Source organism: Antennarius striatus, chromosome 19 (assembly GCF_040054535.1).
Source record: "Antennarius striatus isolate MH-2024 chromosome 19, ASM4005453v1, whole genome shotgun sequence".
In the NCBI taxonomy this organism is placed as follows: Eukaryota; Metazoa; Chordata; class Actinopteri; order Lophiiformes; family Antennariidae; genus Antennarius; species Antennarius striatus.
In genome coordinates this window covers 11,411,988-11,438,220 of record NC_090794.1, presented here as the reverse complement: position 1 = coordinate 11,438,220, position 26,233 = coordinate 11,411,988, and the positions used below count along the sequence as shown (strand labels likewise).

Here is a 26,233-nt window from a genome sequence, read left to right as displayed (position 1 = left end):
GCAGCTCCCTCGTGGGGCGCCCTGATGAGCACTTTATAAAGGGGGCAGTGCCTTGCTCAAGGGCACCTCGGCAGAGCTCAGGAGGTGAACTGGCACCTCTCCCCTGCCAGTTAACACTAAAAAATTTTGCCCCACATGACTCTATAACAGGCCACCCTCCGGTCCCCAGCCCAAGACTTAGTGGACTGAGCTATAGGTGACTACAAGTAACAGATGTTCCCTCAGCAGACTTATTGACACTCAGGATACACTTGGGTTGCCAAAGGTTAGTGTGGTTAGGTTTGAATTATCATCAGAGGATAGTTTTCATATTTTCAATATGAATAATACCGTTGATCTATTGCTCATCAAAATCCTGGTGCCAGTATGAAATGCTACTCTTTCCTTGTCTTCAAAGGTTTTTCTGACAAGGAGAAAACTGAACTAAATATAAGTTATAAATATGAATTAATGAGCTAATATCATTTTGGTGGCTGGCAATCCTACATCATTTTAGCAAATGAAAAATAAAATGACTTTAGGAGAAAAGCATCCCAAGTTTGAATCAAATTGATACTGTCACCATAGCTGTGATGAAAAAAAGGTCTGTCAAGAGGTTTCTTTGGATGGAGGAATCATATTTGTGATGTTAATAGAGAGGTAGGTACATTTTAATGTACAGATATTTACCATCAAAGAATCAGTATTTCACCACCCTTATCACTATACGTTATTGAGCACACAGCTGTATAATGATCTGAAAGGACACAGGGCAAAGCCTGGTTCATCGAGTACACGTTTATAATTCAAGTCACACTCTAAGTGAACACAGTCTGTCGGTCTCTTGAGCTCAGCTGCAGCGGTCACAGTCTTAGTGCTGAAAATGATGGCTGCCTCATACAGGGTCCGACTTAGTAGGAAGCTACTGTGAAACGTAAAATACAAAGTAAAGCTAAGATTGTAGATTTTTGCTTTTTTTTTAATGACTGTCAAGTCATATAAAAATGCAAGTTAGAGGTAAAAAACACAACAGGTCATCATTAAAAAATGCGGGGAAAAAAAACATGATTTCCTTTCTGATTTCTACCTCTGCATCAAACATTAAGAAAAATGCAATAGGTGTATTTTTAAAAATGTCAAAATAATCTTTTAAATTCATATGAAACTTATAACTTAGCTTTAAATACAGCTGACAGATTAAGTTTCTTCTGACCAAAGATGTTATGAAGTGTAAATGTTAATTGGTGCAGTAGCTCCCCCTCGTGGACTTTTAAGAAGATTACAGCTGGGTAAAAAAAATTTCCAAGTCCTCCTGTAATTGTCTTCTGTGTACTCCTGTATTGAAGATCAGTCGTCACAAGATTTCAAAGTACATTTAATAATTTAATAACTTCACAAAACACCACATGGGCCACATCTGCACGGACATAAGCTTGTTTTATGAGACTCAGAGTAAGTAAAACATGGAGCAAAAGGATGGAAAAATAACACGTGAAGACAGCGTAAGATGTTAAACTGCATGTCAGTGGCAGTGGTTTGAGAGTAGCCCTGGTGAGAGTACTAAGACGAGAAGTAGAAATACAAATATGTCTCTTCAAATGTAGCCCAATTTTTTTCCAATATTTCTGCCAGAACTTTCTTGGCATCCAACATCGCAAAGAACAAAAAAAAAGTGTCTCCTTCTCAAATGTTGAAAACATTACATGCAAACACACACTTCAAATTCTTAACTTCACCTTATCATCAAAGCATGAAAAAAAGAAAAGAAAAATAAGTAGTTTTAGGCCTCAGGAACTTTAGTTCCTTTAGAACCATTAGTTGCTACATTGAGCCTCGATTCTTTCATCATTGCTCCAGAAGAGTAAAATATTACTAATGAGTCATGAGCTCAAATAATCAGCATAAACAACAACGTTCAAACAGATAGAAGTTATAGGAAAACACTGAAACCAAGAAGTTTCCAGTTCTTCTACTTCATCACATTACCTGTAGCTGAGAGAGAAGAAAAAAACACATCATATAAAGTATATTGCTAACTAAAATGATGGTTTCTGCAGCATAATCTTTGGATTCAAGTGTTAAAGACAACTGAATTGATTGGCAATGGTGCCATTGCCAATCAATTTTTCAGACAGGATGTCAGCAAAAATGAGTGACTGGAATCCCTACAAAACCAAGATATTTGACTGAATGGAGATCTTTGAATAAATCCAGACGGATAAGCTGAGCAGAAGCATTGCAAAATAATCTTAGGCACAGGATTGGTTGAGGGTGAAATACACCTCATAACACAAGTACCAGTGAAATAAAAGTATTTTTTACTTAATGGGAAAGATGCATACTGATTTTTGCATTTTTTTGCCAAACTGAAGATGTTCAAGAACTTTTATAGGTGGAACAGATACCGCTGAATTTTCATGATCACACTTCTGTCACAGTGCACTGTCCATCAGGACTGCGTGAGCAGACACTGAGTGCAGAGCTGGATGGTCCACCCCTTGGAGGCACTCCAGCAGGCTGACTCTCTCTTAGTGGTCTTTGACTTCTATGTGGCATCGAGTTTGATCTTGCTGTGGTGCAGTCTCTCTGCTCCTCACTCTCACTGCTGTTGGATGCATACTCTTCCTCTCCTTCCATGCTTTCACCCACCGGCTGGCTGAGAAGGAGCTGGGAGAAAGACTCTTCTAGAGTGGATGGTGAGGAAGAGATGGAACTAGTAAGATGGCGCCCCATGAGTATGGAAGGTCTATTTGGGGGAAGAGACGTCATAATCCCAAATGAAAACGACTGTGATTGGCTTGCAGTGTCAGATCCATCAGCAGAGCTGATACGTTCTATTGTAGTTGGAGTAATAACTGGTAAAGCAGGAATAGGTGTAGGGGTAGGTTCTGGATCCAACCTCAGTCCTGCAACTCCCTTCTTGGGGATATCTACAGCATCCCTCTTTATCTTGCGTCTGCGGCCATGCTCATTCCGGCGATATTGCACCATAGTCTCCAGGTCAGCCACATAGACAAACCCTGCAATCAGCATCTCTGTGCTCTTCCTGCCCTTAGAGAAGGCCTCCTCCAGCTCATGGCTGGTCCTCTCATCATATTGCCACCACCCATTGCGCCCCTCATAGTACCACGCAAAGTCTACACAAGAGCCATGCCCTGTCTCTACACTTCGGCTCATCCCAGTAGCAGCTGCTTTCAGCTCATCAGGTGAGATGAGAACCGGCCGTTCCAGGAAGTCTTCTGGAATTTCATGTCGACACAGGGCACAACGCTTGCTAAGCCAGGAGGCACCTTTCACACACAGGAAACAGAAGACATGGCAGCATGGGAGGCGAACGGGGTGGATGCAGGTCTGGAGGCAGATGGCACACTCTGGTGGGGGGCTGGTGGAGCTGGAGGGGTCTGTGGAACAAGTGTCCGACACCTCTTCTGTCAGCTTGGAGAAAGCGGAAACATTCACTGAACTGTCCACTTTGCCACAGCCTGCCATCCTACAGAGAGAAACAACACTGTCACAGCACAGCTGAGGTAAAGCTGATACAGGATCTACATCAGCTTCCGGTTTAAACTGAGGTGCCGCGCGGGTTGTCCCCACCCTGCACGCGCTACTCTGTTTATTGACGTGGGGAACGCCCTCATTTGTTTAGCGTTTACTTCTAGTTCAGTCACATTTATACATTTATATTTCACTGACAACACGCTCACAAACGTTAGTCTTGATGTCCACCTGTGTCAAATAAAAGATGTTTGTCGTCACTAAATTTAGATTGACCTCAAACCACAACTTTAAGGCCTCTTCCTTACTGTTAAACAGAGCTAATCTAACTCACTCATCAGGAGCATTGGTATGCTAACGTAAGCTAACCTAAGCTAACTCGCTAATTTATGAGTGGCTTCAAATAAAAAAACATATAAAAAGCGGTTCGGTTGTTAATGTGCCATAAATATGTTATTACCACGGACTAATAAGCTACCGTCACCTAGCGTTAACAATAGTCAGGCCAACATTAAGTTGACAGCTGCTGTAGCATATGTTGTTATCACGTTAGCTGTCAGAAAGCTTGCTAGCTGCGCACTGTTGTATCTGACATTAGTAAACTCACCTGTGCGTTCGGATACCTGTAGAAGCGTCCTCAGCGTAGACTGGAAGGTTTTAAAACTGCATTAGTATTCGTGTAGTTATGTACACGACATTAATGACTGCGTCACGGACCGAGCCCGAACGGCTTCAGAGCTTCCAGGTAAGACCAGTCTTCCGGGACGAGCTGCTAATCTAGAATGAATAGTTTAAACTGTCACAACACCGACCTGACGCTGTCACTAACACTGTTTTATGGGTTTCATAAATACAGCATGAATATGGTAGCCTCGGTCTATCAACAACCAATCAGCATCCACTCGGTCAAATCTATCCAATCCGACCAACCAAGGCAACAAGTTCAAACCAATCAGAGGCAGAGTGGGGCGGGGCATTCCTTCACCCCGTTTATCGCACGGCCAGTTGGTACGGCCACACAAAGACAGGCTTTCTGTTTCAAATCATTCCCTTTTCGTAAAGGATGTGTGTTTTTAAATAAATGTATCATGAACAGAGATTGTAATTTGCATCAGTTTATCGTCTATGTCGTGTCAAGATTAGATATTCCCAAACTAAAGAGCAATGTATTTAAGATAAGTCTGATGAGCTGTTTGTCAATACACTGTTGAAAAACTACTGTTAAAAAAATTGATCGTATGTCTACCTGTCTGTCAGGTTTTGTGATGACTCTCAACACAGAGGTTTGACTGGATAAACTTGTATGTAGTCTTCTGTCTGAACACACACATTTTTGGAGAAAAGGACACAATTTCTTGATTAAACTAATCCCAAACGATCACTAACTTCTTAAATCAAGTCATCCCAAAAAACAAAACAAAACATGAGTGATTGTGCCGCATTGTGAAATCCTCTAGATTTAAAACAACTACAAGAGGCTCCTACTGTAGGCCCACATTCCACAGGATGACATTTGGAGATGTGCCAGTCCACAAGGATGAGAATCTTTAGTGAAGAACAACAAATGTTTCTGTCATACTTTACATGACACCAGGACTCTGAGATAAAAGCAACAATAAGACATTTTGACAACATTTGATTTATTATTTAAGTGTTTTGGAGCCTGATATGTCAAAAGGCTGCCTATAGTTTGTGCATGACTGTTATGAATTTTGGCTGCACATTTCAGTGCCTTTAGTTCCATTTTCACACTGAGGTTTCAAAGCCAGAAGAAAGTCTGGAGGTATTATTATAAAGTTGAATAAAACACAGTCAAGTTAGACAAAACCTGTAAATAAATAAATACACATGTGGCACTAATTAAGGGAAAGACTATTATTCATTTTAAAACACATTTGACTTAGTCAAAGTCCAGGTGACTAGAAGGACAGAAGTTGATTTAATCTACAGATGTGCAAGAATGTCATGAAATAACTTATCTGTCACCCCTTTTATTGATTTCTGTTGATTACATAGAAAAATCCATTTAATTTTACATGAATCCATCAACACTTTGACATTTTTACAACTTACAATTTAAAAAAAAAAAACCAGCTGATGGGGAGTGCACAATAACAAGTAAGTCTTTCAACTTACTACGAACGGCTTCGAATCTTTTGTCTCCTTTTGCGACCACACCTCCTGACCTCTGACACATGTGGTCTGGGGTCACCACAGATGCTCGGGGGCCATAGAACATTTCGAGTACGGGACTCCTCTCCTCTCTTGTGGGTCTGATTGTTCCTTTTCTGAACACACGGACTCCAGTCTGTCCATTCTCCAATGTCACAGTGCTCTATGAGGAGAGAGATCCGAGAGAAAATACAACCAATAGCAATAAAATTATTAAAAAAACGTGGAAATACAAAGGGTGCATTGATTTTGGTTGTATCTGACATCTCACCTATAGGAAGGCATTGCCTAATTTGCACACCAGGTACAAATTCACCAGGGCAGGTGAGATGACACTGGCTGTTGAGAAGGAACCAATCTGCTCTACACCTCACACACATGTTCCTCCTCACACACACTTCACATCCTACAGAGCACTCTGAGATAGAAGGACACAAACTGTAATGTAAAAAGTTAATGTCAGTGCGACACATACGCTACATCAAGCCTTTGTGACTAACATACAGTTTGTGCTTTTGCAGCATCTCACCTGTGCATTCTCGCAGTGCTGCATTGGCTGTCAGCCCATTTGGACAGCTGCTTTCACATTTTCCCCGGTACAAGAAGTGACCCGGATGACAATTTGTGCAGAAATTCTCACTGAAACAGGAAGCGCAATCCTCCTTGCATCCTGCAGGCCAATGCAAATGGTACCATGGTATGTTCTTGTTGGTTTTATTCTCTCAACACTGACTTAAATTCAATTTACAGTAAACCATGGATGTTTCAAGTCTCACATGTGGCTCTTAATCAGACAAATTAGTTATTTACTCATCTTAACACAATGAAGTCACCTTCCAAAATCAAGTACTTTCTGCAAAAGCAAACAAATGACAAACAAATTTGGAACGCCACTCCTCTGTTCCTATGTGTACTCATGGGTGCGTACTTTTGCAGGTGCTGATGTGGCGAGATCGTGTTCCATAGTGACCCTGGGGGCAGGAGGACAGGCAGACACCCATCTGCCTCATCCCATCCAGCTCCAGGTGGAAGAAGAGACGAGGTTTACAGGACAGACATCCATTCATTGTTGAGCATGTGGCACAACCTGCTGGACAGAGTCTACTCGCAGAGGAGCTACCTGTGGACAATCATGCAAATGAGAATGATCAGGCAGTCCGTGCTCTGTTTTAAAGTGCACAGTTTGACAGGCAGCTTGTTTTCATACACATGTTTTCAAATTCACATTGTGCAAATACTGGATTGCTGCCTGAAAGCTTGAAGACCAACCATATTGTTTCCATCTGGAGCATCTACTGTAGTCCAGTGAAACATAAGGAACATTTGATAGAAGCCATGTCTAACAGGAGTATCAGAAAGGTGTGGAAGATGAAAGCGATGCTTTAATACTTACGTCTGTATCGCAGAATCTGTGTGTTCTCCAGGCCCTTTGCAAGATTCACAAAGAGCAGAACCCAAATTAAAAATGGTATTCCCATTTTCTTTCCCCTTCAGCACGTCATTGATCCAGTCTTGCCATCAAATCATGAAAACCCATCAAATACATCTTAAAAAGTGTCCACAGAATTCATTGAAACTGACCCATGTAGAGGCCGCTGTGAAGAGTTGGGCTGAACGTTTTCTTGAAGAAGAAAAATCCCATGTGCATTCCATGAGATCATTGAAGCCGGCAGAATGCCACGAAGAATGCAAACAGGAGAGAAACCATCATATGATAGTCGCAATGCAGATCAAATGAAAGTTTGGGTGAGCAGCTGTGGGCTTGTCTAGGTTTCCCAGACACACAATCCCAACCTCGTCTCCTGTGTTATCCTTCCTCCTTGACCCTCCTCCTGATCCATTATCAAACCAAATGCTCCTTCACAGAGCTGGAACAGTACTAAAGTACTTTCTGCATGCCTATCATTAATCATCACCCTCACCTGTCACACTATTTAATCATTTCAAGCCAACATTTTTGCAAATATTTTATTTAGATCACCTCTCTGTTCAACAATGTGTTTTACTCATCGCTGCTGCAATTCTATTTTTGACCTTCACTCTGCAGAGGATGACACTACAAACTTTTCTCACGTACAGAAAGGAAAAAGCTGCTGTCTGCTCAGGTTAATTTACAGTGTTGTATGTTTAAGATCTGGAAGCATGAACATGCAAATTTTTGTGACATCATATTTGTAGAATCCAGACCGTACATCTTTTCAATAAAATAGGAGACATTTTGGATAGGAGACAATTTTTAATTTAAAACTTGCATATTTGTGTTCATTTTTTTATGAGACAGGGCAATTTTTAATGAGTCAATTCACTTGAAAATGTAACCGTAGCTCCTGCAATCAGTAACACTAGTGCGACCTCAAGACTGACACATGTTCTCATTTGTTCCATTTAAAACAACCAGGCATAACTGTTTCCAAAGCATGTCATCACATCAGTGTTTCACACAGGCTGGATGAAGTCACAACAATGATGGAATAATCGAGTCATTACGCACATTCAGGTTTAGTCCAACCTTTGCCCTCATAGGGTACTACATGTTTCCCATGAAGAGAGAACCATAAACCCAAAATACAGATTGATTTGACTACCTTGAAATTACAGACCAAACGTCAAAACAAAGATCAACGATTCCCACAAATACGCTGGAAGGTGATGAAAGCTTTTAGTCCTTCAGGGGTTCTGTTGTTTGGCATCTAAGCATGCATTATCACCTGGTGTTTTTGTTGTTGTTGTTTTTACCTCTTTACCATTTCTCAAATATAAATTTTAATTCTCCAATGTTCCCCTTCCTGGAATCAGCTTCCATCTGCAATCCATCATTCTTCAGTCCACAATCTTCTCAGTTGAGACTTACTGGTGCAAAAACTCACAAATTTGTTTATAAGGCAAGTTAAATTAAGTTACTATTACTCATTTCTTTTTTCTGTGCTGTTGTTGGACTGAAATATCTTTACACCTCCTCTGAAAAAACAAAACAAAATACAAACATGTGCTCCTTATTAAGGCATAAGTAAATCTATCCAAAACAGACCGCCATGCTATCCTGGTTTGTCTGGAAAAATGTCAAAAGGGGAATCAGCAGGAGCTTTGTGGTGGGATTTTATGCTGGAATTGATTTATCCAAGAGAGATGGAGCTTAAAGTTACACACAGCCAGATGGAGAAGCACAGGGCTGCTGCCTTAGACGCAAACAAGCAACCAACAAGTGAGGTATGGCTGCTTCTTTATTTTGATAAAGGGAGAAGTGTTTCTGTTCCCTCAAGGACAAAAAAAAAGTGAGGATAACATGACCCCCCCCCCCCCCCCCCGAGAAGCCTTTGGAAATGGTAGACTAGTATTGTAGACTATAGTATAGACCTAAATGTGCTCAACAGGACAATGTGAGTATAATTACTACACTACACACGATATAGTCCCTGAAAAAGCAATAAAAAAAAAAAAAGTGAAAAGATAACATATGCACATGTGTTGTCAATGTTACATGGTGCTGTGAAGGGTTATGTGTGTGTGTGTCTGGGGGGGGTGGGGGGTCCGGGCAGAGGGTTTTAAGGTCATAAGGTGTGGGGCTTTACAAACTTTGACACCTTCTCAACCCAACCGAGAACATAAACATGACGTGGTTCTGCTCAACGGGGCACGAGATCAGATTCTACAGGAAAATAGCCAGGGAAAAATTGTCTTAGGTAAGGGGGAATTTAAAATGACAAATATGAGAGCACAAAAGGCAATAGAAAACAGTTGCACATTTCAGTTTGTTATAAGATTTAAAGAAGAATATGCATTACCACATATTAATTATAACCAATTTTTTTAAATTCTGTATTTTCTTGAACCTGATATCATAATTTGACCTTTTCATTGGACATCCATGTAAGAAGATTTGTTATAACAGAAGCAGGATGGCATATCAGCCTGCAGAGCATGAAGTGAGGAATTTGGGAGGAGGCCAGGCCCACATGGGCTAAAAGGCTGTAAATCACACAGCTCACAACACCGGCAGTGATGGAACGTGAAACAAGGGCTAAAGAGATCTGGAGCTGCCAACCTGGTGATGTGGGGGTACTTGAAGTTTTCCCACAACTCAAAGATCAAAGCTGAACAAATCGAACATCTCTATAAATGTGCAACCTGCATTTATTTAAGCATTTACATTTGGATATGAACGCTTCAGTGACCAACACTCGATAAAATCCACAACACACAAGAAAAAAAAGTCTTTTTATAAAGAAGCTGATAAAGAGGATCTATTTGAACAAAGAATACAATACACACACAAAAAGTTTAACTAAACATGTAACATGTTTTTCATTTGAAATTTAAAACAAAAAAAACTCTTGGTAATGTTCATAAAAAAGTTCAATGAGATGCCTCGCTTCTTCAGCCTCTTGCTTTTTTCAGCATTTTCTGTAAAGAAAAAGGAAAATCTGTGTCAAACAAGAAAGTCATCAAAATATGTTCAAGAAATAAAATAAGCATTTGAAAGACCGCTACAGCTACACAAGAATTTTAAAAAAAATGGAAATAGATAAATAAATAGAAAGAAATGCAGGATTCACTGGAAAATATATATATCTAAAAACTTATATTAAAAAAGTACAATGTAACTCTGAGGATACCATTAATTAATTAAATATAAAATGCAAAATATCGAATGACAGAAAAAGAATAAGAAGATTAAATCATCAGTAGAAAACAGCCTGTTTTCAGTTTATACCTACATTTTAATTTTGGCCAATTGAAGATATAATCTTCTTGATTATTGCGGTACTGTAGTCAGATATTAAGATAATCAAGAATTGATAAGTGTTTCTAGAAGCTGTGAAAGTTATAACAGTGAACTGACGCAATACGTAATTGAAATGCAGTTCAATAAGTTAGTTTAAATGGATTTAAGTGGCCTTTCTAGAAGACTGCAGCCTTGTTTGAGGTAAAATGGCATAAAATAGAAGAGACACAAGCAGTGGCCTCATGTTCCAGTGAATTCCAGACGAACTCAGTGAACTAACCTTGGAGACAGCTTTGAGATGCTGAGCTCTAATCGTTGCAGATTTTTCTTCAAACGCTTTGGCCTTGGCTTCCTCAGCCAGGCTGTTCACAAACAGCAGCGTCAGGAGTTCAATCTATGACACCGGGAGTTATCGTTAGCAGTCAAAACAATCCGTTCAGACGTTAGTTTTATACAAATCGGTAACTTACCATCGCTTCCGATGCCGGCCTCATATTGATGTTACTTTTCATTTTTCTTTTAACCGTGTTTTTTAATTTTGGTGCCTTGTTCAACATTGTGACACAATTTCAGCTCGAAGTCAAGGTTTGTTTACGTCTTCCAATCTCCCGCTCTCCCGACTTCCGCTCAGACACTCCCCACTTCCGCTGAGACTCTTCTTTGTGTTATTTCACATCATCGCTTCCCTCTCTACTGCCATCTGCAGTTCCATATTTATTTTTCGAGTACATCTGTCAAAATACCATATCCAACACGACAAAGTAACAATTAATAATATACAAATTACATTTATTTTCCAATTAAAAAATAGATGTTTTATTGTCCAGAGGTCCAATTTCTTCGCTTGTTTAGGATAAGCTCTTTCTGCTTCCGGGTCATCGGAGAGCAATGGCGGCCTCCGTGCAGGCAGCAGCCGGCGGGAGCAATATGCTGCGGTTTATGAAACTTATTGGACAGCTGAAAGTAAGACTTCTCCCCAAACTCAGACTGCATCTCTGGTGATTTGCTGCCTAATAGAAAATGAAGAATATGTGGGCTCCACATGGCTTATTTGGATTTGTGATTGTGTTTATTGTGGTCTAGGTAGCGTGATCATCCTCTTCCCGCTCTGGGACACTGACGAGTTGAGTGTTTTGATTGATTCTCTACCTGCAGAGGGTCCCACGGACCGGCTGGGTCTACAGGAATGTGAAGAAACCTGAGAGCGTGTCAGACCACATGTACCGTATGGCTATGATGTCTCTAACCATCACTGACCCCACAGTAGATAAAGACAGGTATTCAGTCACACAGCCTAAACACAATCCAACAGTCAACTTGTCAAGAATAAAAGTAGCTCATGCCATAAATACCATCTGGGTTTCACTAGTTTGTTACTTTCATTACAAATTCCACTGACGTCAGTTTGACCATCGCCCAGTAAAATACTGAAAACAGTTCAGTGTCTCCATTACATTCATCAAATTGTAGTCAGAATAGTTAATGTGAGAAATTTGTGTGAAATACTAAACTTCAAGACTGTGCTTTTGTTCATTCTCCTTAGGTGTATAAAGCTGGCTCTGGTTCATGACATGGCAGAATGCATTGTGGGAGATATCGCTCCATCAGACAACATTAGTAAAACAGAGAAACACAAGCGAGAAGAGGCAAGTGACTAGCGGCACTAAAATCTAGCCACAATGTTCAGACTTCCTGATTCACCTGTTCAGAGATGATCACATGACCTGATGATAGACGGCCCGATCTTGATTTTTCCCTTCTTCTCGTCCGCCTTTCAGGAAGCGATGAGACAGCTAACAGATCTTCTGCCAGAGGGACTCAAACAGGAGATTTATGGCATGTGGGAGGTATTTTGCATTTCATGTGTTTCTAGCTCTTGGATGATGATAGAACTATTTTAACAGCAGATGTGTATCTGTTTCATTTGTAGGAATATGAGACTCAAAGCAGTCCAGAGTCCCGGCTGGTTAAACAGTTTGACCTTCTGGAAATGATCTTGCAGGCTCATGAGTACGAGGAGCTGGAGGGAACACCCGGAAGACTGCAGGAGTTCTTCGACTCCACCGATGGTAACTGTCATTCTTACTATTTTTATAGAAAGCCTTTATGAACATTTCTATCCTCACTGGATCTTATTAATTATTCACATCAGATAAATTAAACAAATTATACTTATGTGTAAATTTTGTATTTATGCAACTAAAGTCTTTTCCTAAAATTATATAATGTAAAAATGGTAAGTAATCCATGCTCAAATGGCCTATCTTAATGTTTCCAGACAATATTTTTTGATTTATTGTAATTTTAATTTGAAGTCATTTAATCTAGGTTGTTGTTGTTACCATAGTGCAGACTACACTCTGTGAATCATTCAACAGATTAAACAAGGAAATAAACATTTACGTTTCCTGAATTTTAGTTTCTTGGATTGTTTATTTTTTTCATTAGGCCGTTTCCACCACCCAGACGTGCTCCAGCTCATCAGCTCATTGAATGAAGAGAGAGGAAGTCACATGACCAAAACAGATGACACAAAGAACTGCGGTAACTCACAGGAAGCTTCTGTGGTGTCTTCACGACCACTTGAATCTTCACACACTTCCTCCTGACTGTAACAGACGCAGTCAGCAGAGGGACGGAGATATTGGACTGTAACTATAGCACCACCATGCTGCTCTATAATTCATTGTCAATTTTAATATACAGTATGCAGTCTATGGGCAGACTGAAGACACGTGAAATGATCCTTTGCTAATTCCGCAGCAAAGAAAAACACATGAAAGACAACGCGAGGAAAATAAAACGCAAACAACAATTTGACGGGAACGTTTTGCTGTAGCCACAGAGACCATACTTGAAAACAGTTTAGTTTTTATTTCGTTTTCATTATGTGGCATCGACCTGTTCACAGACACAAGGTCAAAACTAGTTCAATTCTTTGTCAGTGTTAAAAAGGTTAGTTCTGCCAAAGGAAGGTAAAAATCCAATACATAAGTTACAGCATGTCATACATTTCAGGATCACAATGGTATATATTTTATATCAGGTACATTACATTAAGCATCAGATTTTTGATTCGAAAAGACATATGTGATGCATTTAGAATGCATTTAGAAATGTTAATTCTTACATTTCCTGATTCTGCACGTTCAAGTTGTTAACCTTCAGAATATTTTTGAGATAAAACTTTGTTTAGTTTATCTCCAGCATTAGATTTCATTGTCCCAGGTACTTCAATTCTATATGACCTCCTTTTTCTATATAGTCATTACAAAAACCAACAGACTCTTCAATTAACACATGGAAACTCAGTTGTTTGTTCCTAACAAACTGCACACGGTTAATATGCAGTGTTAAACATCTTGTTGTAGACTCTTGTTTATCCTAGCGTGTTTAGAGCCATGAGTGTATTTCAGCATCCAGAAAGGCCCCATCCCAAACTGTTAGCACTAAAAATCATGAGACAACCTGCATTTGCAAAGTTAAGAAAAACTTACAAACATCAACTTTGGTCTTTGGTATAATTTTTTTTAATATCAGTCAAATGTGGAAAAAGATAAAATGTTTTTGTGAAAGCATAATGTACCAAATTGTTTTCTATTTTACTCAAATATATTTACCTGAAACACAGGGCTGTCTCTTTGGTATTAATATTACATAGAAGTGATGTAGTGTTGCAATACTGCACCAACTTCGTTGTCACCAGTTATGTTGAATTTACACAGCAAATTTAGTAATTCATAACTGCTTATTTTGTAATTAACACTACTTGTGTCAGAAGACATAAAAACATGGTTTGACTTTTGGAGTCTGCTATTTTAACATTATTTAACAAGGTCATGACTGGTTCTCTCCTCAAACTGTCTGATTTAACCAGCAGGGCAGGTTAATCAAACCCTCCACACTGAACGAGTGCTTTCTTGAAACAATCAAATGTCCACAGCATTAGTTGTGTTGATTTTTCTAAATCAATACAGACAACTGCTGCTTAGAGTATTATGGATAAAACATGGAATGGTAACAATTTGCTATCAACTCAAAGCATTGAGGGTAACAGAAAATTCAATCCTAGTGCGGCTCAGTCACTTGGATGAGTTGGTTTGCATCTTAACACTTGTAAGCAAATAAAAGTGTAACATTTCGATACATTGATGAGAGTTCCTGGAGTCCCGCCTCACGGTGTGGATGCAGCAGCCCTAACAAGCCTTCTCAGAGCAGTCAGTCAAGTTGTTAGTGGGCGGGTCCTGAGCGCTGGCGTTTGCTGTGGAAGAGAGGACTTCCTCAAAGCTGCCTCTGGTCTCAGTGGCTCCAACCTTTGTCTGGAAAATACACAAGAAATCTGTCAACACAAAACTTGCTGGCATTTCATTGTTACTGCAGCACTTCTGCCAAACAGACTCAGGGTGGCAAAGTTTGACAAGTCTTCCACTGTTGGCAATAGAAAGGAATAAGATGAACCAGGAGGAATCTTTCATTCATTAAAAAACATGTGGCCTAAGATAAAAAGCAAACTTTTCAATGAAACAGCTTTCGTCTAAACAGTACTGTATATTTTAGTTTATTCTGTTTGTAACAAGTGGTTTATTTAATACAGACAGCATTGTTCAAACTCATAATATACAGGTCAATAGTTATTGAGTATTTGTGTTTCCCACTCTGAATAATAATAATAAATAATAATAATAATAATAATAATAATGGATTAGATTCTATTGCGCTTTTCTGAACACTCAGATGCTTTACATAAATACAGTTTAGCATTATGAATCAGATACAAGTCTATTCACCACCTAACAGTTGGGTGCATAAATGAAAATTCTGATGTCTGTTTTCTTCCTCTCAGCTCCATTTTTGAGGTAATTTTTCAACTTAAAGCTCTTTTAGACGTTTAGATTTTACCCCTTTTACATCAAACTGTTTAAAACCAATTTGAATTAATCAGAATACAGCCACAGAGGAACTGCTTCAAATTTTAGATTTTGTCACAGAATCACTGCTGTGGATTAAACTACCCAACTGTATATTGCGTAGTTAAAATCAGCACATTCTTAGATATCTGTAACAGTAAAACGTCAATGCAGTATTAATACTTATTCATACAGTTAGAGTACATTTCGCTTCCAGTACAATGATACTTTCCCCAGAATCAGGTAGTGAATTTGAACATGATTAAGTATTTTCAGTGTAGTCTCAGTAGTTTCACTACTTCACAAATAGATGGACAAATGGTGAAAGTTAAGACTATACCAGGATCAGTCTGACTATAAATAACAAACAGGCAGTAAGAGATTCTAAACCAGCAATTACCTCCCGATTATAGTGTTCTGTTGAGCTTCACTATCATTTTATAGCATTCACAAGCTGAAAACATGACCAGTTTCTCTCTGGCTTTCCCAGCCAAGTTCAGAACTAATAAAAGTTTATCTGGTATTATCAGTTAATAGAAAATGTCAATTTATAATAGCAGGACACTGAATATATTCATAAGAGACATAATTTCAAACGTTTGAGCAGGAAGCTCTTTTCAAACCAACTTGCACTGTAGTTTAGAAATACGGAGTCTTTCAGAGTAATGAAATGTTATATTCTGAGCTACACGTTATTTACCTTGATAGTGGAAACTGTGTTCTCAACTTTCTCCTCAAAAGACTTGAAGCTCTGAGAATTCCTGTGAAGGAAAGAAAGTCATTCTTCCTCAAGAACATGTGTTATTATTGGCCCGTCGCTTTAAAAAATGACAATCTTACCTGCCTTAGAATTAACATGTCCATCAATATGACAAAGATGATTATTTTTACTTATATTGCGTGCACGCCAAGTGTGAAATATGTAGTTTATCACTTTATTACGACTATATTATCTTTGGTGAATGTGTACAAGTTAATTATTCTTTTTCATCCATCATGAAAAAAGCTGGGATAATAATTAGATTCAACCAAAGGACAGATTTGATGTTCTCTGACATTCGGGGAGGATATGTGTATATTTCAGTACAGATTGGAAGATTGCTAAAGTGAGTTAAAAACTGTTGTCTTACTGGATGTTGACAAAAATACCACATTGTGCATCTAAAGTATTATGTAAGGAAATGTGGACAAAAGCTTTTGCTGACCTATTGTCAATAATTACACATTTAATAAACTAATCCTTATTGTAAAATTCCTTGCATTTGCCTGTGTTATACTGGAACCAACTGGGAAAAGACTTTTCTACTCTCAGCAGACGTGGTTCATGTTATTTTTGTGAAACCAGGTAGCAAAGGGCACTGGAAACATCAGGATGTGTCGTAAGCAGGTGTCAATATGATGTGAAAACGTCTGTGGCAGTTTCATTTCAATTCAAAATGAAATGACCCCTCAGCCATGAACTAAATAAATGTCACAGTACCTGGTGTTTCAGCAAAGTTTTGTTTATTTAAATGAGTGAGGTCGAGTTTATCTCAAAATGACATCATACGAAGATAAAGGAATAGACTCTCGCACGCAAAAGAGCAATCATGGCGTGGTTACCTCATGGCGGGCATGCTCATAGAGTGTTTGATGGAGTAGCTGTCCCCAGAGAGCATGGTGAGAGAAGAGTTAAACATTAGCGCATGCACGCACACGCACGCACACACATACACACACACACACATACACACACACACACACACAATGCCAGAGTTGCAGTGACCCTAAAGAGTTAGCTGGAGCTATCACTGCTTGTGGTTCCAGGCTCAGATCAGATTCTCTACTGGATTCTCTACAGATTCTCTATTTGTTAATGTACAACAACGTATACTCAGAATGAAGGATTTTAGATTGATAGAAGTCTCTTTGAGCTTAGCTTCAGCTTTTTCTTGTAAGTAGGATTGTGTGGACAGTTCATGACGCTGTCTTTACCGGATCCTTTGACAGGATTCACTGTGAGGGACTAAAATCAATTAGATATGTTTATGAGCTGAGACGGGGACCACATGACATGTGAGTAAAGTGTCCCAGGAGGAAAGCAGTGGTTACCCCTTCACACCCAGCTGACTGTTTGAGCCCTGGTCAACCAGTAAGTGCTGTTAACTGACCTGAGTGAGATCTACTGAGAATGAGTTGGAACAACTAATGGACACAATCATCTGTGTGACTCTTACCCTATGGAGTTGGACCTTGGAGAGCATTGAGGAAGATATAAAACAATTTAAGACACTTTTTGACATGTTCACACTCAGTGTTTCACCTTAGAACACGTGCCATTGTTTCACAGTGAAATGTAAACTGCTGCTAATATTCATACTGGTTTGGATTTTCAGTGGAGGGAAACTAATATTTGTTAACTCACAAGTAAACAAATGACTGGGGGAGCCAGTTTCCACTCAACTAGACTTCTCCTTCAGTACCAACATGTCAACAAGACAAAAATGTTCTACTGAAGTTAAACATTTGAAACACACAAAGACAGAATACACTCCACACCTCACATCTACCATAAGTTAGTTCAGAGCGACGGATAAAAGACAAACATTTTGTACACAAACCCAACATCTGGGTGATCTCATACACACTAACACACAAATACACTCACAGCAAAAACAGGAATAGAGAATTTGTTTATTTTGTGAAAGATGTATAAAGAGAGATGTATGATTAAGAAAAATGATTAACTGATTAGAATTATTCAATGATGAAACTACTGTATATTACAGCACACAGATAGGGTCTCAATCATCAAGAAAATTTCAAGATATTTTTTTTCTGGACTGATGGGACAAAATTATACGTAAGAACTCATCACAGCAAAAAATACACACATATGCTTATTATGTGTGCACACACAGCAAATCCAGGCACACTGTGAACCACAGAACACAGGGACGTACCTCCGGGGGAACAGTAACTCTAGACCAGCCATGCTGGAATAATCAAAGATAATCATTGTTTCCTTCCTGCAATCTGAATTCTGTTTCCAGAACAACTAACACCCCATTTGTCTTCACGGCGCAGCCACTATCAGTGTAATGCTGTGTTCTATCTTGTCCTCTTGTCTCAAAACACAACTGCTTTGTTTGTTTCGCACACAACAATGCAGAAGCACAAACACTTTGTGATGACTCTCAGCTTGCCAGCAGAAAGACAAAGAGCTACTTAGAGGCAAAGGGGCAGAACAAGATAGAGAAGACGGCTGGGGAGCAGAGACGCTATGTTTATGATGGTCAAAAGGAAAACCTGGACGGGTACTTTTTCACTCCTGTGCTTTATATACATGATATATTATTTATGATGACTTTGAAGGTGAGTTACACTACCAAGATGAGACACGGTGTACCTCATGTCGCCGAACTTCCTGGTGATGGTGCTGCCCAGTGTGCTGAAGGCGGCGGAGGTTTTCTGTCCGGCTGTGGAGAACGTCTCAGATGTCTTCTTATAGCTGGGACATAAACATATTACGGTTTTGTACATGCATAAATACAAATGTATAGAGATGCACATGAAGTGGAGAAAAAGACATAATAATAAAGGAAAGTGAAGGTTAAATCAGTGTGCTTTTAAGTAATTTGGCTGGCCATTCATAAAAACTGTTAACCACAGCAAATAAAAAATGTTTTAAAAAATGCTTTGGAATCAGCATAATTATGTTTTAATGCAGAGACAACATTGTTAGAGTCAGGAGATGATGAGTCAAGTGATTCTCTGGTATTGTTATTTTCTGGGTTGGGGGACAAATTCTGGGAACGGGTGACTTTTGCATTACTTCTTTGGTTCGGTTTTAGGCTAGTCCTAAAGCTTTGAAATCCTTAAACTAATTTCATTACTGGATGAACTGCTAAGCATTAGCAGCATGCATGTAGACATGACGCTGCCTCACAAAGCCTCAGAACGTCATTTAATCACATTAAGCTGAAGTTGAACAGACACTTGGGATAATTTTGTCTCTATTTGCGCCGTGGAGCTTCTGTAGATCTGTTTGAGTCAGTGTCTCCGTGCTCGTCTCTCCCGTGGTCACACTGGTTCATTATACATGAGGGCCGTGACTGTATGTAAAGTGATCTTCAGGTTAAAGTGCAACCGAAGACAAACAAAGGCCTCCAGAGAATATCGCCTTGCTCTTCTCTGCCTCTTCATGTTTGGGCGAGACATAACAGCTAACAGTCTGATGGAGATTATTTCTCAGCAAAAACAAACAAATTCAAATAAATCCTACAATGATTTGGAGGACAAGTACTGATTACACAGTAGCTGGTTCTGCATGGACAGTACCCTCTAGCACCATCTCAAATGTTCTTTTAATCAGGTTTGTGATGGCTGCTATGTTGAGCACAACACAGATAACAGAAAGACACAAGCTGTTCAACCAGAAGCAGCGATCATGGCTTTTTAATATGATTTCTGTTTATAACAGGTGGTTCAGAACACGGTTCACTGCTGGCTGTTAAAACAACTACCTGATTCATATGTGTGTCTGGGTGTGTGTGTCCTATAAAAGGCACCTATGTTGACAGAAAACAGGAAAGTCATCCTGTCATGTGCTGCAGACACACACACACTCCACGTTAACTGAGCACACTTACGCCACGGAGGTCTGCATGTCATGCCAGCCTCTGCTGAAGTTGTTCCTGAGCTCACTCAGAGGAGTGATGCCCAGTTTGTGTCTGAGGTCAGCATGCTGCTTCTCTTTGGAGGATAGAACCTGCCTCAAGGTGCTGATTTCCTCCTCCAGCTGGACAGGTGTAACACATGAGAAGCTTAATACTTAATGTAATATCAACATGTCCTGTTTCCTCCGAGCTCAATAGTGTGTGTGTCTGAGCGTACCTTGGTTAACTCTTGATGGATCTCCTGTTTCTCCTCCTCGGTCATGACGGAGTTGTTAAAGTTTACTTCGGATGCAAAGTCTTCATCTGCCTCTTTCAGTGGCTCCGAATCCAAAAAACCTGAATCAAGTATAAAAATGAGGTGACATGTCTGCTGAACAATCAAGAAACAGAAAAGGGAAGAAAGCAAGAAAGAATTATGTTTTCATGAAAGCAGTAATTTGATTTAAAGGGGGTGGTCTCCAGTTCCTTTAATTCATTATTTATACAAGGGTACCTTAAAAGCCTGGTCCTGAAATCAAAGACTTCTATTTCTCAGTTTTTGAAAAGTTTTTCTACAGATGGATCTAGATATTGTAAATTTTTGGGACACAAGCATCTGCCAAATACATGGAAGTAAACTTTATTGGTTTTCTCTGTGTCACCTCAAAAAAATTGTTTCTTAAGCTTGTTTAGGACAATATTTTTGCGAGTACAGTAGAAAAATATATATAAATTTAATGCATAGATTCTTGTAATTTATTGGCTATTCTTTCAATGTCTGCTCGGTATGAACATTCTGTGTAGATAGTTCTATAATATGTGAATAAATGTTCAAAGATTATCAGATGTTGATATATAGCTTGTGAATATTTTGTATAATTTAAATCTATAACTTTGTCTGTCTCAGTGTCTGACTTCATCTGACTGTTATGTAATCTGTGGCTGCAGCTCTCTAATCTGGATCTAATCTGTAGTGGATTACTTAGTTTTAACTCTGCTGATTGAGAAAACACTACAGACTACCTCACACACACACACACACACACACACACACACACACACACACACACACACACACACACACACACACACACACACACACACACACACACACACACACACACACACACACACACACACACACAGTGTATAATGTAATTTCTGTGCAAATATTGCAATTTTTATTGCAACAGATTAGTGTAACAGATTAGTTGTATCCTGTCAGAATTAAAGAATTGAAGTGTTTCCAAAAGAAAACAAAATTTCTGCATGACTTACAGATTTAGGAAACGGTCCTCAGTGAACTTCCTCTCTGAAATGTCTCTTTGTTCTACATGAACATTACGCTTCTGTCTGGAAACAACACCCTGTCTCGTTTACAGTCACTTTGACAAACAAACCAACACACACAGTACAACACAACATGTACTTCCAAAAGTTATTTTAACTGTATCTATGAATGACACTAAAGTGATGGAGTAGTTACACATCGTCATCTGACTGGCATCATCTGCCTCTCAAGCATAAAGCAACAGAAATACAGCACACCCCTTGAGCTTCACTCAAAATATTCCACAGTGATAGGATTGGAGATGACACAAGCACAATGTGCATTTGCGACAATGAAGAAGAAAACATAAGTAAAAACCAAAAATAAAATTACAGCAACTGTGTAATGTATGTGTGTAGTTAGCCATGTTAGCCTTGTTTTGTTCAAGGACTTCTGTGAAGGCAAATGAGCACAAACGTACCACACAGCACCCTGCAACAGCATGACAAGCATGTACAGAAACCAGAGGAATGCGAATTCATGCAGATCATCATGTTATTTTATTCACAGAGGACAAGTGAACACTTGCATGTAAATTACATGTACAAACAATAATCAAACAGTTTACTGTACCTGAAGCGAGGCCACTCTCTTAGTGTTAGTGGCAGCGTTTTGGGGAGGGTGAGGACAAGGCAAGTTTAGCACAAAGAAATCAATGAGGTTACCATAATATTGTTAAGTCAGCATATATATATATATATATATATATATATATGTACAAATTATTAAAAAACAAAAACAAAACACCAACATATTTATAGCCTCTACAAAACTGTTTAAATGGGTGTTAGCTATAGGAGTAGCTTTAAGTGTCTGGAGGAACTATTAGTGAGAGTCATTTCATTTTATTGTTATGGAAACACACAACAGCGTGCACTATTACATTACAGAGACTGACATGGTTCCTTTATTGATGCTGTGTCGGTGATCGTGTGTAATGTGAATAACACTGAGAACTGATGTCAGTCACAGTTCACTGCATGAAATGATGGAAATACAAAGTGAGCTCGTGTATAAACTTTGAACTCTCAGTTGACAGTTTTTAGGTCATTACAAAAAACATTTTAGAGCAACGTGAACAGAGACTCGGCCAAACGCTTTAAATAAAGCATATTGTTGTTCTTCACTTCCTCTTGTAAGAGCAGGAGTGATTGTTCCTGACTCAAATTATCTCCAAACATGTTCCAGCCTACAGCTGTTGTGTATTTTTTATGATGACTGATCATGGTTCATAATAGTACAGCTCAGAAATACGTTTCAAGGCAATGTCTTAATTTAGATGAAGATTTAATATAAATGTTTTAGATGAATGAAAACATTCAATTGATTTTAGGTGTCAGTAACCATCCCTCCTTCCCTCAGGCTCATGTCAGCTGGTTAAGACCGCTCTCAATGTATCCAGACCGGTCTCTTGAAACTAGATTCGAGCTTTGCCTGCAGCTAACTGTCAAACCATAAGCCTCAGTGAAGATACTAACCAGCCAAGTAGCTCCTTTCAAGCTCTATGGTTTTTTTTGGGCTCGGTTTTTTGTTTCACTTGAGCCTAAAATGGAAATCCTCACTGCTTAGACTATAACTAAGAGGAAAAACAATAAACCTTAATTTCCAATTCATGGGAATAGTAAAAATTGATTTGTCATTAATTATAACAACATCTTTCCTTTGAAAAATCATTTTTAATTCCTCTATTTAATACCTCATTGGTGCTCAAACATTAAAAGGTTGTGCAGCTGTAGGCTGGAGCTTAAGGCTCCTATTAAGTCAAAGACAGTCTACTCTACAGCTCTAGTCTACGGTCTAGTCTACAGTCCTCTTCACCTGTGCTGTCCAGGTACATATCCCAAGTGGTTGACATCACCCTGTTGTCTGAGTGATAAACTGATGTCTGGTGACCTGATGGTACAGTTTTACAGCATTTAGTCAGATCTCCTTCATTTTGCGCTGCTGGAGCAACGTCTTCACTGTGTGAGCTCCTTCTAACGGAGTCCTCACCACAAGTAAGGAAAGTACCTTGATTCAAACCTGAGCAGAGCATCATGGAATCAAACAAAAACAACAAACAAAAAACAAACACAAATGCTGAGCCTTCACTGATGAATTTGCTTAATCGTCAAAAAACAAACCAAAAAAACAAACCCAACAGGATATGAGCCAGGTGAAATCTGAACACACAGGTGAGCTTCTGTCAACATATTCTGGAGCCAAAATAACTGGTCTCAGCTCCTGGTAATGTAATCAGTGAATAAATTCTAATCATCATCACAAATAGTTATGTGAATTTTATTCTGTGTGGTATTTTTAAAAAGTCCTTATAATAATCAACAAAGGTTTTGCATGCTTTTTGGGATTTTTTTGCTTATAAGACAGGGAGATATAAGGTTTTGTTATTTTGATTTAAAATAACTGTCTGCCCTTAGTTGATCATTAAATATGTATTTGTATTAAATTGACAGTTTTTATCAAGGTCAAACTGTAATCTGTCAATACTCAAATATCTTTTAAAAAGGATAATAAATGTCTATTTCTTTTCTCTTCTGCTATTTTTAGTTGGGGTTTTTTCCAGCACAAAGTGATTGTTGCAGAAAATGAACAGACAGATTGATCAAATATTGAAATAAGCAAAAGCAATCCCAGCCACCTGGTCCAGAAGCGCCCACTCAGATCACACTCACCCACTCTTCTGATTTGAATCCACTCTGAATCACACAAGGAAGAAAACTGGTGTCGCACTGATTTCAGTATAGAAAACTTACAAACACTCTGCGCTTGGACTTGTATTTCAAGTCAGGGATGTCACTTAAGGCGTTTTGCGCTCAACGGTGGATGTCACCGCTAAACATGCTAATCCTTCAATGTCACAATCTGCGCTGCAATCTGTGCGGCAACATTTTTCAGTGAGATTGAGAGCAAAATTTTGCTTTTGAACTATCTGGGAGAGTCTTACCCTTCTCCCCCTCATGTGAGGGTGAATTAACCCATTCCTCGCCAGGACCCATGTTGCCCCAGTCTACCACTGCTTCACTCAGAACGCTAGAGTACAACTCTGCAGCGGAGCAAGGCAGCAGTGCAGGAGGAGACAAGAAAACGGGTTATACACACTGCAAAATCTCTCTCTAACACACACAAACACACATCACCTCTCTGGTACCCATCCTGAACCTGTCACTACTTTGGTAATGGTGAGGAATCATTACAGAAGGCATCTTTCATGAGTCTGCAGATACACCAGAAGAGTAAATCACACTTCCAATGCTGTTTAACAAGACATACTTCATTTTTGCTACTGCAATGTCATTTCAGGAAGAAAATCTACCTCAAAACGAGATCTTAAGCAACTTTTTACTACAACTAAGCAAGAATATCCTCAGCTATTGAGCAAGTGAAGTTGTCTAGTTTCTGATGAAATCTCCTTACATGACGGGAAAGACCCACAGTATTTCTTCACTAACTGTGATTTCTTGTGGTCACTGATCAACCCTTTTAGGGAAGACATACTTGACGAGTACAGAGAAAAACATTAGCATGAAAATATCACTCCAGTGTCAAGTAAGTAATCTAAATTTTTACCACTCATTTTATCTCTCATGTGATTTGTTGTTTTTATTCATAGAATACATAAAAAATGTCAACAATGCTTCCCACTTTTCCTCATGTTACGCTTTCTCTGTCATCCCCCCTTTTCCTTTTTCCTGATACGGGATAATTGGTCACAAGACTCCCATTTGGTCCACTGGTCATGTGACTCAGGAGAATCAGAGCCCTGGGGATGGTCATATGGCTGTAAAATGAAGTGATGCTAACCGGAAGTGCTTTGCCTTCGGTCAAACAGATTTCTGTTCATATTAACTTTTCTTTCACTTGTTTTCTTTAAATGAATGAATAAACGAATGAAACAACAAAATAACTTAGTAACTCCAGCCACAGTAAGCGTAAAACTACAAAAAATTTTTATGGATGTTAGAAATGGGAAGACTAAATCTGACAACATGATAAGGTTAAATGACCTTTAACAAAGGACAAAAACAAGTTGGTTACTAAACCTAAGATTAATCTGTTTTTAAGTAGAAACTAAAAACAAGTATGGGAAAGACAGATGTTTCCTAAGATCTAAAGCTTTTGCTTTTAGTTTGAAGCAAACACAGAAATTTGATTAGTATTAGAAGACCAGACGAGGAAAGAAACTACATCCAACTGCAAGGCTTAGTTTGTTCTTAGGTTTCCATGATGCCCTGCATAAACAAGAACACAAACCTGCAGCACACTGGCCAACTGTGTAGTGTGTGTGTGTGTGTGTGTGTGTGTGTGTGTGTGTGTGTGTGTGTGTGTGTGTGTGTGTGTGTGTGTGTGTTGATGTGGTTCTGGAACCAGCACTAATGGAAACAGTAATCTCCTCAGGGAGAGCTGGCCAACAAGATGAATGGGGAGTTTGCGGAACTAAACGGGTTAATACTGTACACAAGTACACACACGCGTTCAGAAGTTGGACATAAGATGACTATATGCTAACAATTAGTCCACAAGTTAGCTCACTGTTATCACTGTCATGGTTCCACCCAATATTTTTATGTTCAAACAACCTTCAAACAGGCGCGCGCGCAGCTCGCCCGCAACTTTAGCTCATTATCAGATCAACAGCAAACAAACAGGAAACACGGACACTTCTCTTCTTCCCTTTAGAGGGTAAAATCAACAAACGCTTCCACCGTGGAGCGACACCGACTCACCTTGTTGTCTGGTCTCCATCAGCGACGGCCAGGTGAACTTCCCACACAACCTCCTGAGGCAGACAAGCTAAGGCAGCACGCGCCACACAGCCAGAGCTCGGGTCGGATTCCTTGGCTGTCACGCGCCAGGTCAGCTCCCACGGGCGGAGCCTGGCGCGCGAACCAATGAGCTCGCGCTGTGGTGATGCGTTTAGGTTCCCCACCGGGTCCGTGTCATGACAGAGAACTGTGATCTCTATCACTACAACAGAGTTTTTACCGAAAAA

General features: G+C 39.4%; 5 protein-coding genes across 10 annotated transcripts; 1 reads left to right on the top strand and 4 right to left on the bottom strand.

The window, feature by feature from the left end:
- Positions 1-1,337: 1,337 nt before the first annotated feature.
- Positions 1,338-4,304, bottom strand: LOC137613400 (E3 ubiquitin-protein ligase rnf146-like). The gene is made up of 2 exons (XM_068342597.1): positions 4,082-4,304; positions 1,338-3,469 (listed from the first exon to the last, which is right to left on the bottom strand). Exon 2 carries the CDS (start codon positions 3,466-3,468, stop codon positions 2,401-2,403), a length of 1,068 nt encoding a protein of 355 aa, XP_068198698.1. The 5' UTR covers position 3,469; positions 4,082-4,304; the 3' UTR covers positions 1,338-2,400.
- A 1,270-nt stretch (positions 4,305-5,574) lies between these two features.
- Positions 5,575-7,382, bottom strand: LOC137612981 (R-spondin-3-like). The gene is made up of 5 exons (XM_068341720.1): positions 7,040-7,382; positions 6,575-6,766; positions 6,176-6,316; positions 5,918-6,064; positions 5,575-5,809 (listed from the first exon to the last, which is right to left on the bottom strand). Exons 1-5 carry the CDS (start codon positions 7,122-7,124, stop codon positions 5,610-5,612), a joined length of 765 nt encoding a protein of 254 aa, XP_068197821.1. The 5' UTR covers positions 7,125-7,382; the 3' UTR covers positions 5,575-5,609.
- Positions 7,383-9,781: 2,399 nt separating this feature from the next.
- On the bottom strand, positions 9,782-10,982 carry cenpw (centromere protein W). Its single transcript, XM_068343328.1, has 3 exons — positions 10,840-10,982; positions 10,650-10,763; positions 9,782-10,047 (listed from the first exon to the last, which is right to left on the bottom strand). Exons 1-3 carry the CDS (start codon positions 10,924-10,926, stop codon positions 10,021-10,023), a joined length of 228 nt encoding a protein of 75 aa, XP_068199429.1. The 5' UTR covers positions 10,927-10,982; the 3' UTR covers positions 9,782-10,020.
- Positions 10,983-11,251: 269 nt separating this feature from the next.
- On the top strand, positions 11,252-13,080 carry hddc2 (HD domain containing 2). Its single transcript, XM_068342052.1, has 6 exons — positions 11,252-11,332; positions 11,525-11,646; positions 11,913-12,015; positions 12,148-12,216; positions 12,300-12,438; positions 12,818-13,080. The coding sequence occupies exons 1-6, from the start codon at positions 11,258-11,260 to the stop codon at positions 12,976-12,978; spliced, it is 669 nt and encodes a 222-aa protein (XP_068198153.1). The 5' UTR covers positions 11,252-11,257; the 3' UTR covers positions 12,979-13,080.
- Positions 13,081-13,228: 148 nt separating this feature from the next.
- On the bottom strand, positions 13,229-26,102 carry tpd52l1 (tpd52 like 1). 6 transcript variants are annotated; one of them, XM_068342046.1, is made up of 11 exons: positions 25,968-26,097; positions 24,188-24,286; positions 23,062-23,136; positions 21,817-21,834; positions 20,152-20,270; positions 19,908-20,056; positions 18,665-18,766; positions 17,493-17,507; positions 16,879-16,917; positions 15,977-16,037; positions 13,229-14,688 (listed from the first exon to the last, which is right to left on the bottom strand). In XM_068342046.1, exons 1-11 carry the CDS (start codon positions 25,984-25,986, stop codon positions 14,566-14,568), a joined length of 819 nt encoding a protein of 272 aa, XP_068198147.1. In that variant the 5' UTR covers positions 25,987-26,097; the 3' UTR covers positions 13,229-14,565. The 6 variants fall into 6 exon arrangements, with proteins under 6 accessions (XP_068198147.1, XP_068198148.1, XP_068198150.1 ...); XM_068342047.1 differs by lacking the exon at positions 17,493-17,507; XM_068342049.1 differs by lacking the exon at positions 23,062-23,136.
- Between the last annotated feature and the right edge of the window lie 131 nt (positions 26,103-26,233).

Coding starts and splice junctions, on each gene's coding strand:
- LOC137613400 (XM_068342597.1), bottom strand. CDS start 3,468: ATGGCAGGCTGTGGCAAAGTGGACAGTTCAGTGAATGTTTCCGCTTTC.
- cenpw (XM_068343328.1), bottom strand. CDS start 10,926: ATGTTGAACAAGGCACCAAAATTAAAAAACACGGTTAAAAGAAAAATG. Junction 10,764..10,839: donor GGCCGGCATCGGAAGCGATG/GTAAGTTACCGA, acceptor CCGGTGTCATAG/ATTGAACTCCTGACGCTGCT. Junction 10,048..10,649: donor ATCTCAAAGCTGTCTCCAAG/GTTAGTTCACTG, acceptor TTTTCTTTACAG/AAAATGCTGAAAAAAGCAAG.
- hddc2 (XM_068342052.1), top strand. CDS start 11,258: ATGGCGGCCTCCGTGCAGGCAGCAGCCGGCGGGAGCAATATGCTGCGG. Junction 11,333..11,524: donor AACTTATTGGACAGCTGAAA/GTAAGACTTCTC, acceptor CTCTACCTGCAG/AGGGTCCCACGGACCGGCTG. Junction 12,439..12,817: donor GTTCTTCGACTCCACCGATG/GTAACTGTCATT, acceptor TTTTTTCATTAG/GCCGTTTCCACCACCCAGAC.
- LOC137612981 (XM_068341720.1), bottom strand. CDS start 7,124: ATGGGAATACCATTTTTAATTTGGGTTCTGCTCTTTGTGAATCTTGCA. Junction 6,767..7,039: donor ACAGATTCTGCGATACAGAC/GTAAGTATTAAA, acceptor GATTGTCCACAG/GTAGCTCCTCTGCGAGTAGA. Junction 6,317..6,574: donor CCACATCAGCACCTGCAAAA/GTACGCACCCAT, acceptor ATTGGCCTGCAG/GATGCAAGGAGGATTGCGCT.
- tpd52l1 (XM_068342046.1), bottom strand. Junction 23,137..24,187: donor CTCACATGAGGGGGAGAAGG/GTAAGACTCTCC, acceptor CTGTACCATCAG/GTCACCAGACATCAGTTTAT. Junction 14,689..15,976: donor ACACAGTTTCCACTATCAAG/GTAAATAACGTG, acceptor TGTATTTTCCAG/ACAAAGGTTGGAGCCACTGA.